The sequence below is a fragment of the Carassius carassius genome, chromosome 8 (assembly GCF_963082965.1).
Source record: "Carassius carassius chromosome 8, fCarCar2.1, whole genome shotgun sequence".
Lineage (NCBI taxonomy): Eukaryota > Metazoa > Chordata > Actinopteri > Cypriniformes > Cyprinidae > Carassius > Carassius carassius.
The window spans coordinates 26,412,722-26,432,312 of record NC_081762.1 but is presented as its reverse complement, the minus strand read 5'-3'; the positions used below and the strand labels follow the sequence as shown (position 1 = coordinate 26,432,312).

Sequence of the window (19,591 nt, the reverse complement as noted above, 5' to 3'; positions counted from 1 at the left end):
TCAGCATTAACATTATTTGAACTGAAAAGGTTTACTTTAGCATATCTTATAGAAAGGTCAGTATGTATAGAGAATAAGTATTTATACACAGACACACAGTTAGCAGAAAGCTTATATAATGACCTATTTAGATGACATCGAGTCGAACACGGACGTGACTCATCAAACTCTCCTGAGAAAACATGAGAGGACGGCTTCAGGATACAGACATGAGATCGGACCCGTGCCAGTGACCCGACTGACTAAAAGAAACCACAGATTACTCTTCTGTTGCTCTCCTGAGAAATGGCAAGTTTACAGGTGATTTGTTTTTTCTGTGTAGGTTTTTATGCACCGTATAAAATACGATTGGAGGAGACTTTTGCGAGGACATTTCCACTGACACTGAGCTGAAACATTTATACAGCGGTGACGAAAACTGTATCTTCTAGCCTCAGCATTGCTCTGAGTGTTAACGTTTTCATCAGCCAGGATCGCCTGACATTAAACACTGTAACACTTAGACACCGACTCAAATGTACGTGTTATTTATTATTTGAAATATGCCTGTACAACCTGATACTGCTTGTGACGTGGATATCGAAAGTTTTTCAGTAAGCCCTATTATTGTAGCTGTACAAACAATTGACTTTTTAAACATTTTTTCGACCTGATAATGCCCTCCTACAGGCTCAGAATATCTGGAGTATTGGATCTCTATGATGCTGACATGAGCTGTGGCAGGAAAGGTGTGTGTTTTAAGTCTTGTCAGGCAAAAGGGAAACGGTGGGTGGACAGAAGGACTCAGTCATCTCTTTTCACACGACGAAGGCTAATTTGTCTTTGATGAGCTACCTCCATTTCATCTTTTCTTGGCATTAACCTCATGCTGCAGCAGCTCAGTGTTTCTGTGGAAACTCCAGAAACAATGAAGATGAGGAGATGTTTGGGTCAGAAGCTATGAGATAACACGCACAATAACAGACAGGAAATGACCTTGCCTGGCTTCGACAACAGCATCCGACTCTATGAAGGAGATTCCCCATCATTAACCCAACACAAATTACCAAAAAATGTTTTCAAGAGCACGGCCGCTACTTTGAAATGATTGTAACCTAATGAAAAATGTAGTCTGCGGTACTCAACATCTGTACAAGCGAGTCTCTGAGTACTGGTCATGTAAAAACTCATTCTACTGCAGTTGCTAATTGCCGAAAAATTCCGTTAACGACATTAAAATTCTTTTTTATCTTCTGTAGCGTTTTTAATGATCACAAACACTTCATCTATATTCAATTAGTGACCCACAAATGGCACTGAAAACTCATTGAAGTGGAAATCGCGGGAAATGCTTGAGAAATGCTGAAGCTTTTTTTCTTGGTTCTGCTCTAATTGAGTGGAGACGGCAGATGTTCATGTGACTCACCCCAGGGTTACTGAGATGACTGTGATGTTATGTAAGACACAAGCTCTTTTGGGACAGTATGATGAATTATAAGGCAGTGGAGAGATGTGTCATCCACAAGAGTGAAATGACAGTGCCGTTTCTTTTTTAAAGTGCATTTTGATTTTGGTCTAATCAAGATTTATGCATTCTGGTATAAACCTATTTTTGATTTTGTTTTCTAAAGGCAAATAATGCATCCAATACAACTCTACGTTGTCACCTAGTTGGTGAGACTCAGTGCTATAAAGTAAATAAACAACAATGTCCCGGTCTTTTACTATCACGATGAGCTTATCATACTCGTTTGCTACATTAGTAGGGCCATATGATTTCCATGATGCAGAAAACGCAGACAGAGTCCAGTCATAAAAACTGAATTTACTGTATAACACGGAATTTCACAAAATGTGTCATATTTTTGTATGTATTTTGTAGAAATGAAAAAACAGGCCAGTACACTTCAAATTTTATTAGAAGTGTTAAACAAATACTTTTATGTTAAATTGTAAAATACTTTGCTTCCATTACATATCTTTGTCATCACCACATTTGAGTGATCATTGCAAAAATGTTTATGTACATATATTCTGTTTATGTATGTACTGTGTTCTATATATAGTACCAGTCAAAAGTACTGTAATTTAAAAATTACATTTTTGTACTGTACCATAAAGGATATCAGCTGATATATCGATATCAAACTTATTTTACTCCTTAATATCGGTATCGGCCCCCAAAAACTCATATCGGTCAGGCTCTAATTATTATACTGACCTAGTTACATTTTAGCTTAAGTACACAGAAAATATAAAATACATAAGTATGATCTTTATAATAAATAATCATTTTACTTTGTATGAATATTTTTGTAAAACTAATAAATAAAGATTTTTAATCATATTTATCATAATAATTAATATTTTTTTCATGAATATAAAATCTAAATATAAGGTTTCAATCAAGCCATAAATATAATTTGACATTTTCCTGTAACTAAAGAGATTTATTTTGTTTGTTTATTTTATTAGTCCAAAAAAACTATATAAATAAATCTATTTCCTAGCTCTCCTCTTTCCTAAAGTCTTATTTCATGAGCTTTACATGGGAATATAGGGCTGTGCAAAAAATCGAATGCGATTTTCATGCGCATCTCATCAGTAAAGACGCTCCTGTAATTAGAAGTATATCTCCAGCACGTGCGTTCAGATCAGGGTTGCCAGGTTTTCACAACAAATCCTGCCCAGTTGCTTCTCAAAACTAGTCCAAAACTAGTCCAATCGAGCCTGCAGGAGGTTCCCAGATAAAAATTGCTTCCCGGGGTTACAATATAAGTTTTTAGCCTTGGTAAAATTCGCATTTTAGGGACTAAATATCACGTTATTTGTATTGGGGTCGCTTCGACCCGCGGACATGAAAAACAACCACAGACTTGGCAACACTGGTTGGCATTTACTACACCGAGCCATAATTCACTGACAATCTACACAAAATCGATGTTAAAATCGCAGGCGATTCTTTGTCGATTTTGAAATCGATTTTGTGTTAGTTGTCGGTAGACTACGGCTCTGTGTAGTAACTGCCGCTCCACCTGAACCAGTGTTGCCAAGTCTGCGATTGTTTTTCATGTCCGCAGTTTGAAGCAACCCCAATACCAATAACGTGATATTTAGCCCCTAAAATGCGAATTTTACCAAGGCAACCCTTCCAAAAAATGTATATTTTAACCCCGGGAAGCAATTTGTTGTGAAAACCTGGCAACCCTGATCTGAACGCACGTGCTGGAGATATACTTCTAATCACAGGAGCATCTTTACTGATGAGATGTGCATGAAAATTGCATTCGATTTTTTGCACAGCCCTATGGGAATACATCAGATCTTTACAGGCATGATCACACTAGCTGGGTTTATGAGACGCTTTGCCTCTAACCTCTCAGGTTCCTCCTCTCCTTCCTCTTGTTCTGGGTTGACAGTAGCCCCACCCACCTCCCCATCATGCCCCGCCCCCTCTGTGCTTGCTGTAGTGGCTTCCACAGAGACAGAGCCCTCCTCTCCCTGACTCTGAAGAGCCTCCGCACGGCTGACACACACACACACACACACACGTAAACCATGCCACAACACCATGAAAGGAAGCATGCAAGACAGAAAAGACACAAAAAAGACAGATATAAGCATGGCAGACATGAGATGAAGATAAGAAAAGAAACTTTGAGCAAAATAAAAACAGTATGAAAATGTAAAAAACATGTGAACAAAAGCGATTCTGTGACAGAATGATGCTGTCATATACTGTGAGATTCTCTTTGAGAGTTTCAGTCCTTCACAGGAATATCACAGGAATAAATTATATTTGACATATTTCACAATATTATTGCATTTACTGTATCAAATAAATGCAGCTTTCATGAGCATAAGTGAAATCTTTAAAAACATTAGTAAATCTTGCCTTACCAAACTATATGATTTTCATTCCAGTAAAAATAACTGATATGTAATTATGAACTGATTTTTGTTTCCCTTTAGTTTTAAAGGGTTGGCAATTTCTTCTTGAGATTCACCCATACCAAGTTTGTTCAAAACCATGTGATGTGGTCTCAGTCATCGGTAAACACACTCTTGGCAGGTTCAGAGGTTCGGCTCACTTCACAAGCAGGCAGAGCCGAACCTGAACTCAGCAGAAGCACAGCGAGTGTGTTCCTGACTGCAGACACATCCACAGCTGTCAGGGTTTACTGTGCACTTACCTGATCCTGCGGCTCGCTCGCACTCTTTCTGACTGGACAGACATGTAGCTCGTGCTGCTGAGCCGAGATGCACTCGACATAGCGGACACGTCGCTTACATCACTGTCAGACGACCTCATGGAGAGACTGTCCATCCCACGCTGGGAGGAAGAAACAAAACAAAGCATGCTGATTATTACATTCAAATAATGCTGCACAAACTGCCTTTGTTGAACTACATTACAAAATTTGATTTGAAGCAAAAAAGTTAATCAAAATCGGACCAAAAGATGAAGGTACAAGACTTGTGCACTTGACAAAAAATAAAAAACTATCAAATTAAATTAGCTTATTATACATATAGAAACAACATATTACAAACTATGCACATGATACGAATACAACTATTCAAGTGCTTTGAGAGCATATGGTGGCTGATTACGTCATTTATGTTGCTTCATGGGAATGGGCGGAGCTAAAAATCTTTTGGCGTAATTTGAAACACTGTGAACAAATGGATGATATACAATCAACTAACAACATCGGAGCTTACAAGAATGTTTACAAGTTTTAAATAAAAATCTATTTCCCCATGGAGAAAATAAGTGAAGTTTTTAATTCTGAAACTGGAATGCTGCACTCTATGACACTAACATGCTGCTAAGCTAACAATAATACGCTAAAAAACAAACCAATAGACTTTAGTCAGGTTACTGCTACATTTAATTTCTGAATTATATATCTGTATATTTCTGGTCAGGAGATCCTGACTTCATCAGCCATCTTTGATACATGGGATGCCACCTTATATTTTATGTTTGTCATGTTTGCCTTATTACTAGTGGAAAGTGTGTTAAATGTTGTCTAGGTAGTCAGCTCATAGGTTTTAAAATGGAACAGATAATTAAAATGTTTAGAAAACATTCACAAAGTATGTCATATTCTAGAACACACACCGCACATAACCTATACAATGACTCAAACAAAAATCGAGGACAGGAACGAGATCAGCTGTTATATGACGACAGGATTCACAGCGCTAATCTTCTCTTATAGTAAACTCAACATGGATGATATATTTCAGCAGTGTACCAGGAACACAGGTTTGACAGATACTTGAGGCTTTATGTAACCTTGTGTGAGGACCTAAGCAGGCACAACATGATGAAGCAACAAACAGTAAATCCTTAATGATAATCTAAAGTGATTTTGTTCTCACTAACTGCAACTAAACACTGTACGTTAAGCCATTTTGGTGGTCTCTTGGGTTTTAATTGTGTCGTGCTGCACTGAGAAGCTCCGCCCACTGCAAAATCTTATTGGTCCAAAACTCATTTAACATGATGTGGCCATGAAAAAAAAAGGGTCAGTGTCTCATTTAAGTTTACAAAATGTACACAACCTTTTCAAAGTTTGAGGTTGGTAAGATTTTAATTAGTTTTTAAAAGAAGTCTCTTAATCTCACTGAGGCTGCATTTATTTGATCAAAAATACAGTAAAAACAGAAATACTGTAAAATATTATTACAGTTTAAAATAACTGTTTTCTATGGTATGTGGCAAGCCAATGTGGGAAGGAGAAACCCCAAACCAAAGGAGCAGGCCCCGGCTAGGAAAAGTCATCAATCATGAGTACTTCCACCTAGAGGTCTTCACGGGTCCAAAAATTCGTGCCCGAATTAATATTTCAAAAGCTGGACCTGGACCCGTGTAGATCTGAGAAATGCCTACCCGGACCCGACCCGGACCCGTATATTATTTGAAAGCTGGACCCGAACCCGCCGGGAAGACACAGACCCGACTTGACCCGATTGTCACATATTCCACTTTAAATTGCTATTACAAGTCAATAAACATGTAAAAATGGAAGCTGCCATTAATGCCTTGATGATTAGCCATGCCAAACAGAGGGAGGAGATAGGTGCCCTCCGGGAGGCAGTTACCACAATGTGTCAAGTCCTATCCAAAACCAGGGCCACCATAGACCCAGGGAGGGTCCTGTCACGTACGTTGATACAAGAAACGAGGAGAGATCCAAATGCAGGTATGAGATTTATTTAAAGGGCAAATTTTAGATGGTCGACGGTGACTAACCCTGACTCAGGAGGGTCCATGAACACCTGACTCGACTCTCGAGGGTCAACCGGGAAATGACTCAACTCTGGAAAGTCAATGGGCACCTGACTTGACTTAGGACTGCCTGTGGAGACTTGAGACGCCTCGGCCTCGGACACCGCCTCGGTAACGGCCTCGGGAGCGGTCTCGGGCACCGCCTCGGTAACGGCCTCGGGAGCGGTCTCGGGCACCGCCTCGGCCTCCGGAACCGCATCGGGCACCGCCTCGGCCTCCGGAACAGCATCGGGCACCGCCTCGGCCTCCGGAACAGCATCGGCCACCGCCTCGGCCTCCGGAACAGCATCGGGCACCGCCTCGGCCTCTGGAACAGCATCAGTCACCGCCTCGGCATCGGGCACCGCCTCGGCCCCCGGAACAGCATCGGGCACCGCCTCGGCATCGGGCACCGCCTCGGCCTCCGGAACAGCATCGGTCACCGCCTCGGCCTCCGGAACAGCGTCGGCACCGCCTCGGCCTCCGGAACCACCTCGGCCTCCTGGACGTCAAGATCGTACGTCTCCAGTGCGAGGCTGCGAGCAGCCGCCATTTTCTCAGCGTGAAAGAAGCGAGAAGCGAGTGAAAGACTATGGTAAGTAAATATTCAAAATGTAAAGTTATCGTTTATTGTTTACCCAGTTGTATGAAAGGCGGAAGGTTTTATGAAAGGCGGAAACAAAGAAGCTTAAAGTTATATTACAAAAAAAAAAAAACGGACACGGTTTTCGCCTCAGACACGGAGGTTTTAACGGCATCATTTAACGTTACTGAACGGAAGAGGTAATTTTAATATAACGTCAGTGAATGTATTTTGTCATATTTACATAAGATTTTACATTGTCTGTACTTTTTGAGGCGTCAATAGACGGTTATGGTCACAGTTACACTCATGTTAATTTGTCTTTTTTTCACGGTTAAACTGAATGTATGTTTGTCTCCTAAAGGAAACGGCATTGTGTAGTAAAGACTAGCATAATTATTTTGAGACTGTTGAAGTGGTAACTGTTAAAAGTATGTTTTACATGTAATATTTCAGACTTGTCCAGCTCGTGTCTTCATTGTGTGTGAGAGTTAAAGACACAGAAGCTGTTCGTGTGAGAGTCTCAGACTGTGAGGAGGAGACTGTGTTCTTCTGAAGAAAGGAACAGACGGGTTTAAGGAGAGTAAACTTCAGAATAACAACGTTATATTTATTTTTACTAAGACTAAAATAATGTTTGTTTTTGTAGATGTTGAAATCCAGAGACAAGATAACTTCATTCTTTTGAGACTGATGTGAGTTATTTATTTTTTTGAAAATTAATGTTTCTGTTGTGTCCTCCCTGTTTAATTCACATTTTGATGCAACAACAGTGTGATCACATGTTCATATTTTATTAAAACCATTGATGTCCCTTTTTGCAGAACTCAAACTAACTGGAGTTAAGGACACAGAAGTCTGTTTGTCTGAGGATGTGGTTTTCTCAGCTTCTTCAGAAGACAGGGAAAGATAGTTTAAGGCAAGTAAAATTCATAATTTCATGTTATCAGTTGTTGTTGTTTTTTACTAATAGTAAAATAATGTTTGTTTTTTGTTTTTGTAGATGTTAAAAGCCAGAGACATGGGAGAGCATCATTCTTTTGAGATTTTATGTAAGTTATTTTTAGAAAATAAATGTTTCTGTTGTCTCCTGCCGGTTTACTTCACATTTTGATGCAACAACAGTGTGATTACGTGCTCATTTCATTAAAACCATTGATGTCTGTGTTTTTCATTGCAGAACTCAAACCAACTTTGGAGTTGTCTGATTTGGAGAGTCATCATTCTTGGTCTTCCCTCTTAAAGGTAAATTTCACACACAAAATCATTTACTTGCCCTCATGCCATTCCAAACCTATAAGACTTGAATGAATCTCAAATTATATGATAGCAAACATGTATGTTCAAAATAAAATACTGGTCTCCCAGACTAGCAATGGAGGACACAAATTAAGAGAATATTAAATATATTCATTTGTTTTCCAAAAATGAGCAGAGTTTGTGTGGGTCTGGAACAACATGAGGGAGAGTAAATTATGACCATTTTCATTATTTGGTAAACTAACCGTTTGAAGAGCAGCCACCTAGGCACATGAACATTTTGTGAGGTATGTGAATTAGGGGTGTGCACGGATAGTCGAACATGCGAATAATCGTTCTGCTCTAATTATTTGATAATTAAACAAATTTTAAAAAAATTAAAAAAAACATATTTTCACAATAAAACTCAATTTGGTCACTTTCTGTGATTCTCCACGGCATATTTGAAGATGTATGCAAGCAAAAAATAATTAATGAATAAGGGGCTGTTCACCTATCGCGCCTAAAAACGCACCGTTTTCTCCTTCTTTCCAAGGCGCTCGGGCAGAAGCGCTCCTGGGGCGTCTGCCAATGATGCGCTCTCCATGAAGACGCAGAAATTTCAGCAAAGGATAAATGGATTTGCAGCACAAAAAATCGCTTTTAGTAGCTCTGCTACTAAATTTATTTCAAAATGGCAATCCATATACAGCTTTGATCAGCTGTTCCATCATCTTGGCTGAGCTTTCAACGTTGTTACAGGAAAGGATGAAGCTGAATGTTTAGTTCTTGTCACATGACCTGCGGTGCGCTTGCAGCATTCAGAAAAGTTAAGATGTTTTTAACTCGATGCTGTGCGGACGCCCCTGGAAAAAACGGGCGCGTCGCACCGCGAGCGCATCGCGACCGCGTCGCTTCCATTATGAGCGCGCATACCGCGCACCTACATAGGAAATAACGAACTTGAGCGCGCAAAAGACGCGATAAGTGAAAGGCCCCTAAGAACTGCGGTCTTCTACAGTACTTCAAATATGCCGTGGAGAATCATAGAAACTGACAGAATTCAAGAACATAGTTGCAGCATCTCTCAAGCAACGACTAAACACCGCTAACTTGGATAATGCAGTGAAAGCTACTCTTTTCGCGTCTGCCCTAGACCCTCGGCACAAACATCTCAGGTTTCTCGATGAAAACGAGAGAAGTAAGAAAAAAAACTTTATTTGAACATTATCAGAACATTTTCCTTGATGCGAGTGATGCGGATGCAGCCGCCGTCACCAACGATGAAGAGGATGCAATGCTCACTCAACAGAAAAGGCTGAGCCAGTTCTCCAGCGATGATTACAGAGAGTCCAGCCGAGGCGAGTGGGAACAGTTCTTGCTGAAGCCATGTATTCCACCAGATGAAGATCCCATTCAGTGGTGAAACGAAAACACAAAGCGCATCACAAAACTTAGTCTCTTAGCGCACCGTTATTTGTGAGTCCCGCCAACGTCTGTGCCGTCAGAGCGCGTTTTCTCCGCAGCCGGCCTTATTGTTAACAGACCAAGGAGCCGACTTTCCCCCGATCATGTTTACATGCCCGTATTTCTTAACAAGAACATCTAGAACAATAGGGAAAAAAGCAAAAAAAGATTTGCTGACAGTTTAAAAGTTTCAAAGTTAAGTGTAGGCTACGTTCTACAATAGCCCAATTGCTGCAGGCTGCTTTACTTTTTTTCTTTGTTCACTTTTTTTTGTTGCTTTTAATCTACTTTTGTTTGCACGCATTAAAGGTTTTCAGCTACAAAACACGATGTGTGATGTTAAAGCTTATTGTGTGTAAGCTTGTTCAAAATGACGGAAACAATAAATGTTGCTGAAAAATAACGTCTGACTCATTAAACTTAATTTAAATAAACGAATATTCGAATATTCATTTTTTGTGAGCTCTAATATTCGAATGTGATATTTGCGGAAAACGCCCATCCCTAAATGTGAATGTCATGTCTGTTTTAATGTTTCAGTAAAGAAGCTTTCTGAAAGCAGTATATTTATTCAAACAATATTATGTGCCCTCACACTAGTGCTGCCATTATAGCATTCTGGAGCGCTGTGGTGGACCGAGACATTAAACAACCTCACAAAGTGTTGAAACTTTAACACAGATTATTTACCTGTCCTTACGGATGTGAATGCACCTCTACCTGAAAATGGATGGTTTAATTAAATGTTTTATTTTTTCAAATGTGTTTCTCTTTCTAGGCCACTGATGAAGAACAGGCGGTGACTGGATGAATGCTGGTCAAAGAAGAGAACGTCCTTTCCCCTAAACTGATGCAGCAGTGGTTTTAAAGGAGGACGCTGCCCTGGATGATGTAGAAGATGTCACATGCTGTGCTGATGGGGCTTCTTCATGACTACATCAATTATTTACCGTGATGCTTGATCTGTATTCATGGACTATGAAACAAACTGTAAGTGTATAATTTGTAAAAACAATGTTAAATGCTTTTTCTGTGTTTAGTAGAAGAGTTTACACGTCGTTCATACACATGCTCACATTCTTACACACACACACACACACACGTCTGTTAAATGTTATAATATCATAATATAATATCAGGTTTAATGCCTAGCTCAATTTGGGTTCATTTTAATGTAGCATGCTTTGTTTACCACATCCTTACACTCAATTGGTGGCGGCACTCTGAGAGTTAATTTTCTTCCAGCAGGAGGCGCTAAGCGGGAGAGGTAGGTTTCTCCGGTAACGGCTGCAAAGCGGCACTGAGCTCACAAACGCTGCCTCATTAAGCATTACATGCGAAATGAATTTGAACATTTTCTAAATATAGTAGTTTTCCTTCTGAAATACAGTGATAAAAAACACCCGCTCTGGTTTTTGAAACCCCTGCAATGTAGTCATTTTAAACCATTAAAAAAAGCAACCCAGCAGGTTGGGTTAAACATGTTAACCCAACTGGTTGGGTTAAAATAACCCAGCGTTGGGTTCGTCCCTTTTTGACCCAGCGCTGGGTTGCCAAAATAACCCAAATTGGGTTGTTTTCAACCCAGCAGTTTTTAGAGTGCATAAATGTCTTCACTGTTAATTTTAATCAATTTAATGCATCCTTGCTAAATAAAAAGTACTTTCTTTTTTTATTAACTAATCTTACTCACCTCAAGCTTTTTTAAATGGTAGTGTATCACAGGTTGTAAATTGCAGACTTTAAAATAATAGATATACTATTTAAAATGAAAAGTATTGGTCAAATGTAGTCAGTTGTGTTAATGTGAATGTGATTCTCTACACACTGATTGAACACTAGAGTAATCGTGAGATAAACTGACTTCAAACATCCAATATATAGTACCAAAACATCAGTTTATTAAAAATGTTTGCACAAATTGCTAATCTAATTGCTGCATCCAAATATCTGTAAGACCCACTGGATCCATTTGGGTTTAAGAGGAACTTCTCAATGCACCTGGTTGGTGAAACTTTATATCATCTGAAGAGTTCATTCAGTATTGCCGGCTATTCTCAACCACTTCACTGGTGACAAAGACCAAACGACTGGCACTGGACATGTTTGTAAATGTGCTTCTAATACCAAGGGAGTTCCACTGGCTGAGACATCTCTCTCTGAATGAAGTCTCCATGAAGAAAAGCTCCTCTATTCCCAAATACTGAGGAACTTATTACTGCTTTACTCTAGAAGGACACAAAACACTGAGGAAATAAACTCAAGGAATAAGAGAAAGAAACATACCCTTGATGGATCCTTCAAAGTGCCTGTGTGGAAAGACAAACAAGGGTTAGATGAAACTCATCACACAAAAGCACAGTATGTGACACAGCATTGTTGCTTGTTACATACTGTACAAATACACATCACACGTGACACACGGCTGACATAAACTTATGTGGACAGCATTATTCAACTGTATCTGATCCAGTCAACCCAAATAACCAGAATGAAAACACAATGTCAATAACTGGCAGAATTAAAATTGATTTGACCAGTCATTCAACATAACTTCTGTTCTGCAAGACTAAAAAAGAGACTGCATCTTTAAATCTTGTACTGTGTCTGCTAAACACTTCTTTTGTCAACTTTTAGGAGTACATTTGCATATACTGTACTGTATATAAGCTAAAACTAACACACATGAGCTCTAATGTTCCCTCTAAGCTGCACGTGCACGGCCACGAAGAAGGAATAATGTGCTGCACTCATGCAAAAATCAGTTGGGAAATCCATTTGATTGTATTCTAGTAAAGACGAAAGAATTGCAATGACCGTGTAAACTGCTATAAAGTTAATATAGAGTAAGAACCGGTGAGTGGGGTTTACAGGTTTCATAGAAAGAGAATGATGTGCACCAAATGATTAGCTGTAGAAACCGAATACTTCAATGGGTGTGGACAAATAAGCTCTAATCGAGAGTCAACGCAGAAAAAAATCTCCTCATGCTTTAAAGAAGAGTGGCTGGATAAAGTGTTGGAAATAATGGATGATTGGTACAGAATGGTAATAAAACTCAGATGCATTTACAGTCACACACAGGTGTATTTTGCAAACTACACTTCATATGGATGTTTAGATAGCTATAGAATAATTCATGTTTGCGTTTATTTTTTCTTTGAAAATATTAAACTCGCAGATCTCAGCTTAAATGCTTCAGTTAGTTTTCTGTTCTCTTCCATCAGTTTAAATGCTTCATATTGTTTTGATATTATATTAGGCCTATGTTATATTATATTCTATTTTATTATAAATCTAATAAATAATTGATCTTGTTTTTTTTAATGGAGTCACTTATTCTCATCAAGGTTGTACTTATTTAAAAAAGTGCTGCTTAATATATTTTTTTATTGTGCTGCTTTGATTAGGCTAATAAAAAGAACAGCATTTATTAAAAATAGAAATATTTTCTATTATATATATATATATATATATATATATATATATATATATACATATTCTCTATTATAAGAGATAATAAGGTCTTAACTATCACGTTTTATCCATTTAACACTTCTTTGCTGAATAAAAGTATAAAAAAGAAAAGAAAATATGTGCTTACCCCAAACTTTTGAATATCATAGTGTATAATTTGAATTATTTTGAATAATAAGAATCCTGAAAAATATCACAGGTCCCAAAAAAATATAAAGCAGCACAACTGTTTCCAACACTGATTATAAATTAGCATATTAGAATGATTTCTGATGGATCATGTGACACTGAAAATTCAGCTTTGCTTTATAGGAACACATTATATGTATAAAGTTTATTAAAATAGAAAACTTTTATTTTAAATTGCAATATTTCACAAAATGTATTTTGTGAAATAATAATCAGTATTTTTTTTTTTTTATCAAATAGATACAGCTTTGATGAGCCTAAGAAACGTCTTTCAATGTACTGATCCCAAATTTTTGAACGGCAGTGTATTATACTGTAAACAAATTCCCAGGTAACCTAAACTGTACATCATTTAGCTACATGTAGGTATAAATTAACATTAAACATAAAACATTAAAGTTAAAAGTTACACACTATTCTTGTGTGTCCGCTGTACAGGTGTGGTATAAAGACTTTTTTTTGCTCAGGCAACCGAAATGTCCGCCCAATAGAGAAAAGTTTTGCTCAGCAAGAAAATAAATTAGAGGGAACATTGATGAGCTCATAACGCAGCAAAAAGCCACAAAAATAACGAGTTCACAGAGTCCCCAAGGAACTGATTGAGAACTTTTATCATACATATTAAATAAAAACTCATCGACCAACACAGGACACACTTATATTTTAACACTTGGTTTTTAAAATGTCAACATTAATTCACTGAATTACAGCAAATCTAATCGACTTCTGTCTGGAAAATACAGCATGATATCCTTATTCTGTGGTGCATGTACTATTCAGGTAAAAGAAAAAAAGTCAAGGACAAAGTATACTTTGTTTTTACGAGTATGCAAGTGTCTGAGTACAGTGCAGATGATGCAAATTTCATCGCCAGAACAGTACGCGTGTACAGTACACACAGCATCCGATTTTTTTAAACGCACATACTTTGTACGCACAGTTCGCACATTGCATTGAATTTGTTTTGCACTAATCAGTTGTTCCACAAGGTGGCAGCACTGGCCAGAGCTGTTGTTTCATAGTACACAATGAAACTAAAGAGACAGAACAACATCAAAACATCAGAGCCTACACCCACATTGTCAAGTGATTGTGTGAGGGGGTTGTGGGAGAGACACAACTTTAAGCTAAAAGTATTCATTTATTTTAAAGAAACTGACCTCAAACTTGTGAACGTTTGTGTAGTTGGGATGTTTTAAACTCTTTTAGCAATTTTAGCAAATCATATACACTGCTTATTCCAACACACACACACACACACACACACACACACACGTGCACGTCTCCAAAGGTTGTTTTGAAGGGCTTTATGTTGGTGTCACACAAACTCAATCCGTATACCATACCTGCATCTCCATTCTCTGACACTGTTGACTCTGACACTACAGCTGATGTGAGGATGAGAGGAAAACAAGACAGTTTAGACGGACGCACAATGTGATGATGGACACACACTCTCACACACAAACAGAGTTTAGATGAATTTCATTCAGAAACTCATCACTCATATCATGCCGAAACAAACGTGAAACCCAACATAAAAAAAAAACTTATGTATACTTTGAGCAAAGGTTAATGAAACACACAAATCTCAGAAACACAATACAGAAAGACCACCACTGATAGCCTATTTTTCCAACTACATACTACAAGCAATGCTACGATTCACAAAGCATTTATAATCACTCATATGCTATTGTCTCAGTTCGGCTCTCATTTAAAGTTTCATTTGAGAAGCAAAATCTTATAAAGTGACATTTACAACAAAAAGGCCACTATCAGTTCAGTAGCTTTCCAAAATCCCACAAGCCTCCAACTTTTCCTGTTTTCGTGTTGTAAATGTAATGGTTCATGTAGTTTATTCTACTATTCTGCTTTTCATATTTACTTCAATCATAACTAACAATAATTCCAGAAAAGAAAACTTACATTTTTGTGTATCATAAGGTATCAATGAGAACTGTTCGTCACAGCATCTATAAAATTCATCGTGCAAATGACTATGATTGAGGCCTTACTTCTACCACAAGTTTCTATAGTGACGCCAAAGAAAAAATTAGCAGTTCAATTTGATGTCTCTACGTAAACCTTCCGAAGGTTCAGTCTTAACAAAGAGCAGCGAGAGCAGAGAGCTGAAATCTAGATCCCTTAGAAGCACACTAGGATTGATCTACTCTACTAAGGGCGGATGAAGAGCACAGGTTGTGCCATACCAGGAGCTTTCTTCTGCTGGTCCTCCCATGTGACCTCTGAAGTTACAACACAAGGAGAAACAATCAATGCTCCTGCTGAACAAAACTGTTAATTAGATGTGCACCAGTGCAGGTCTGCAGAGCACGCACACTGTATAAGGCACATTTAAGCATGTTCAGTTTGCAGTTTTGCACAATTTACCCTTACATAAAGTTATTATATATATATATATATATATATATATATATATATATATATATATATATATATATATATATATATATATATATCTAAAACCAAAAAACAAACAAAAAGAAAATCTTGTTTTTTTCACTAGCACAAATTAATTAAAAAAAATAACAGAGAAAAAAAATAGCAATTTATTATTTTAGTAATTTATTAATAGCAATTCATTTATTTTGAATAGATTTTATTTAAAAATACTAAAAAACATAGCTTTTAGTTATGAAAGTGAAACAGAATTTGTTTAGGTCTTTTTTTTATTTTATTTTTTTAAGGAGTGCTATTGAGCCATCTGCAGGTGAATGAATGCACTGAGTTTACACATGGGTACAGTGGCTTAAAAAACATAATAATAACCAATTATTCTCAATTAAATTGAAATTTTAAATCACACATAACTAGAACAATTGCACAGCTTGGTGTGAAACCAGAATTTCTAAAGATTTTTAATTACAAAATAGGTTTCTTAATGGCATCACCAACACAATCATATCATACTGTACTATATATCTGATGACAACCATACAAACAGTAAGTTCTGCAAATGTATACAACATCTACTTGTGCTAAATCCATCCAGCACAAACACACAGTAAAACATGACAGAGAGATTCACACGCTCACACACACTTGCCTTTCCTCCCATTGACAGGCGGGGGAGCTACAAACTTTTCCTGGGATTCTTATGTGGGAAACAGCAAACACATAAAAAGAGGGTGAGTCCAATGATCAGCGTGTTCCACAGACACACAGGAACACTCTAACCAGCACACACACACACACTCAAGAGAAGTTACAAACACTATTAAAATAAAGTAAAAATAAATCTTGCTGTGAACTAAATAAATGATGTAAAGAAACAGGCACTCTGACTATGTTCAGAACAGTGTACTGTTTTTGTGCAGTGTGCAGTTTCTAACATACTACTGATTTTATTATTGAAATGCAGAAAATGAATAAAGAATCACAGAATCTATCATATATAATGGAATTAACTGTGTAATGCAGAATTTCACAGCAAAGTTTGGATCAATAAAACAAAAGTAGGGCTGTGCAATTGAAATCACGATATGGACTAAAATCTGTGAATATTAATCAGCGGAAGACAAAGTCATTTAAATATGAAGTGTGCATGTTCTGCTTGTCTCTGTCTAATGCACATACTGAAGTATACATTACACATTTATGAATTCAACTGATTACCACAATTTTTGACAATAAATTGAATTTAAAAAAAATTATAGAAAAAACTACATTTAATTGGGCACTATTACTGTTAAATTTGTAAAGCTGCAGTCCGTAACTTTTGGTGCTCTAGCGGTTAATAAAGGTCTTGCAGAAGAACATTGTGACTTGAGCTACTTCTCTCTGTTTATGTCTATGACGAATCACACAGGTACTGGGTTACTCCAGAACCAGTCTAAAATAGTCTGAATGTAAAGACTTATTACAGGTTTACTGTGGTGATGCTGTGTCATGATTCACTCGCTTATTATACAAACACAAAAACATAATGGACTGCAGACTTATATACATTTTTTAAAGTTTTATGAATTCAACTGATTAACATTTCCTGATTATTCATATATAATTAAACAATTAAAACATAATCTAGAAAAAAAGTGTATACTGTGCAGTATGCAGGGTACAAGTATATGTAAGGCCCTAAGTGTATACTGTGTAGTATGCATTAAGAAGTGCACTAGTATTTGTAAAGCCCTAAGTGTATACTGTGTAGTACGCATTAAGAAGTACACTAGTATTTGTAAGGCCCTAAGTGTATACTGTGCAGTACGCATTAAGAAGTACACTAGTATTCGTAAGGCCCTAAGTGTATACTGTGTAGTACGCATTAAGAAGTATACTAGTATTTGTAAGGCCCTAAGTGTATACTGTGTAGTACGCATTAAGAAGTACACTAGTATTTGTAAGGCCCTAAGTGTATACTGTGTAGTATGCATTAAGAAGTATACTAGTATTTGTAAGGCCCTAAGTGTATACTGTGTAGTACGCATTAAGAAGTACACTAGTATTTGTAAGGCCCTAAGTGTAAACTGTGTAGTACGCATTAAGAAGTACACTAGTATTTGTAAGGCCCTAAGTGTATACTGTGTAGTATGCATTAAGAAGTGCACTAGTATTTGTAAGGCCCTAAGTGTATACTGTGTAGTACGCATTAAGAAGTACACTAGTATTCGTAAGGCCCTAAGTGTATACTGTGTAGTATGCATTAAGAAGTGCACTAGTATTTGTAAGGCCCTAAGTGTATACTGTGTAGTACGCATTAAGAAGTACACTAGTATTTGTAAGGCCCTAAGTGTATACTGTGTAGTACGCATTAAGAAGTATACTAGTATTTGTAAGGCCCTAAGTGTATACTGTGTAGTACGCATTAAGAAGTATACTAGTATTTGTAAGGCCCTAAGTGTATACTGTGTAGTACGCATTAAGAAGTACACTAGTATTCGTAAGGCCCTAAGTGTATAATGCATTAAGAAGTATACTAGTATTTGTAAGGCCCTAAGTGTATACTGTGTAGTACGCATTAAGAAGTACACTAGTATTTGTAAGGCCCTAAGTGTATACTGTGTAGTACGCATTAAGAAGTACACTAGTATTTGTAAGGCCCTAAGTGTATACTGTGTAGTACGCATTAAGAAGTACACTAGTATTTGTAAGGCCCTAAGTGTATACGGTGTAGTACGCATTAAGAAGTATACTAGTATTTGTAAGGCCCTAAGTGTATACTGTGTAGTACGCATTAAGAAGTACACTAGTATTTGTAAGGCCCTAAGTGTATACTGTGTAGTACGCATTAAGAAGTACACTAGTATTTGTAAGGCCCTAAGTGTATACTGTGTAGTACGCATTAAGAAGTACACTAGTATTTGTAAGGCCCTAAGTGTATACGGTGTAGTACGCATTAAGAAGTATACTAGTATTCGTAAGGCCCTAAGTGTATAATGCATTAAGAAGTATACTAGTATTTGTAAGGCCCTAAGTGTATACTGTGTAGTACGCATTAAGAAGTACACTAGTATTCGTAAGGCCCTAAGTGTATAATGCATTAAGAAGTATACTAGTATTTGTAAGGCCCTAAGTGTATACTGTGTAGTACGCATTAAGAAGTACACTAGTATTCGTAAGGCCCTAAGTGTATAATGCATTAAGAAGTATACTAGTATTTGTAAGGCCCTAAGTGTATACTGTGTAGTACGCATTAAGAAGTACACTAGTATTTGTAAGGCCCTAAGTGTATACTGTGTAGTACGCATTAAGAAGTACACTAGTATTTGTAAGGCCCTAAGTGTATAATGCATTAAGAAGTATACTAGTATTTGTAAGGCCCTAAGTGTATACTGTGTAGTACGCATTAAGAAGTACACTAGTATTCGTAAGGCCCTAAGTGTATAATGCATTAAGAAGTATACTAGTATTTGTAAGGCCCTAAGTGTATACTGTGTAGTACGCATTAAGAAGTACACTAGTATTTGTAAGGCCCTAAGTGTATACTGTGTAGTACGCATTAAGAAGTACACTAGTATTTGTAAGGCCCTAAGTGTATACTGTGTAGTACGCATTAAGAAGTACACTAGTATTCGTAAGGCCCTAAGTGTATAATGCATTAAGAAGTATACTAGTATTTGTAAGGCCCTAAGTGTATACTGTGTAGTACGCATTAAGAAGTACACTAGTATTCGTAAGGCCCTAAGTGTATAATGCATTAAGAAGTATACTAGTATTTGTAAGGCCCTAAGTGTATACTGTGTAGTACGCATTAAGAAGTACACTAGTATTTGTAAGGCCCTAAGTGTATACTGTGTAGTACGCATTAAGAAGTACACTAGTATTTGTAAGGCCCTAAGTGTATAATGCATTAAGAAGTATACTAGTATTTGTAAGGCCCTAATTGTATACTGTGTAGTACGCATTAAGAAGTA

General features: G+C 37.4%; 1 protein-coding gene and 1 long non-coding RNA gene across 7 annotated transcripts in view; one reads left to right on the top strand and one right to left on the bottom strand.

The window, feature by feature from the left end:
• The window catches only part of LOC132145655 (regulating synaptic membrane exocytosis protein 2-like), a 175,685-nt gene that overhangs the window by 22,180 nt on the left and 133,914 nt on the right, over positions 1–19,591 (bottom strand). For 3 of the 6 annotated variants that reach the window (XM_059556820.1, XM_059556821.1, XM_059556822.1), the window contains 2 exons: positions 11,835–11,857; positions 4,173–4,312 (listed from right to left, as the gene is read on the bottom strand). In XM_059556820.1, coding sequence (XP_059412803.1) covers positions 4,173–4,312; positions 11,835–11,857 — 163 coding nt within the window. Of the gene's footprint in view, positions 1–3,355; positions 3,416–4,172; positions 4,313–11,834; positions 12,251–14,560; positions 14,603–15,427; positions 15,506–19,591 lie in introns of those variants that run through there. The other 3 variants (XM_059556824.1, XM_059556823.1, XM_059556826.1) reach the window with 3 other exon arrangements.
• LOC132145657 (uncharacterized) lies at positions 7,414–10,488 on the top strand. The gene is made up of 4 exons (XR_009434498.1): positions 7,414–7,537; positions 7,667–7,894; positions 8,023–8,087; positions 10,327–10,488. It is a non-coding gene; the product is annotated as an uncharacterized LOC132145657 (long non-coding RNA).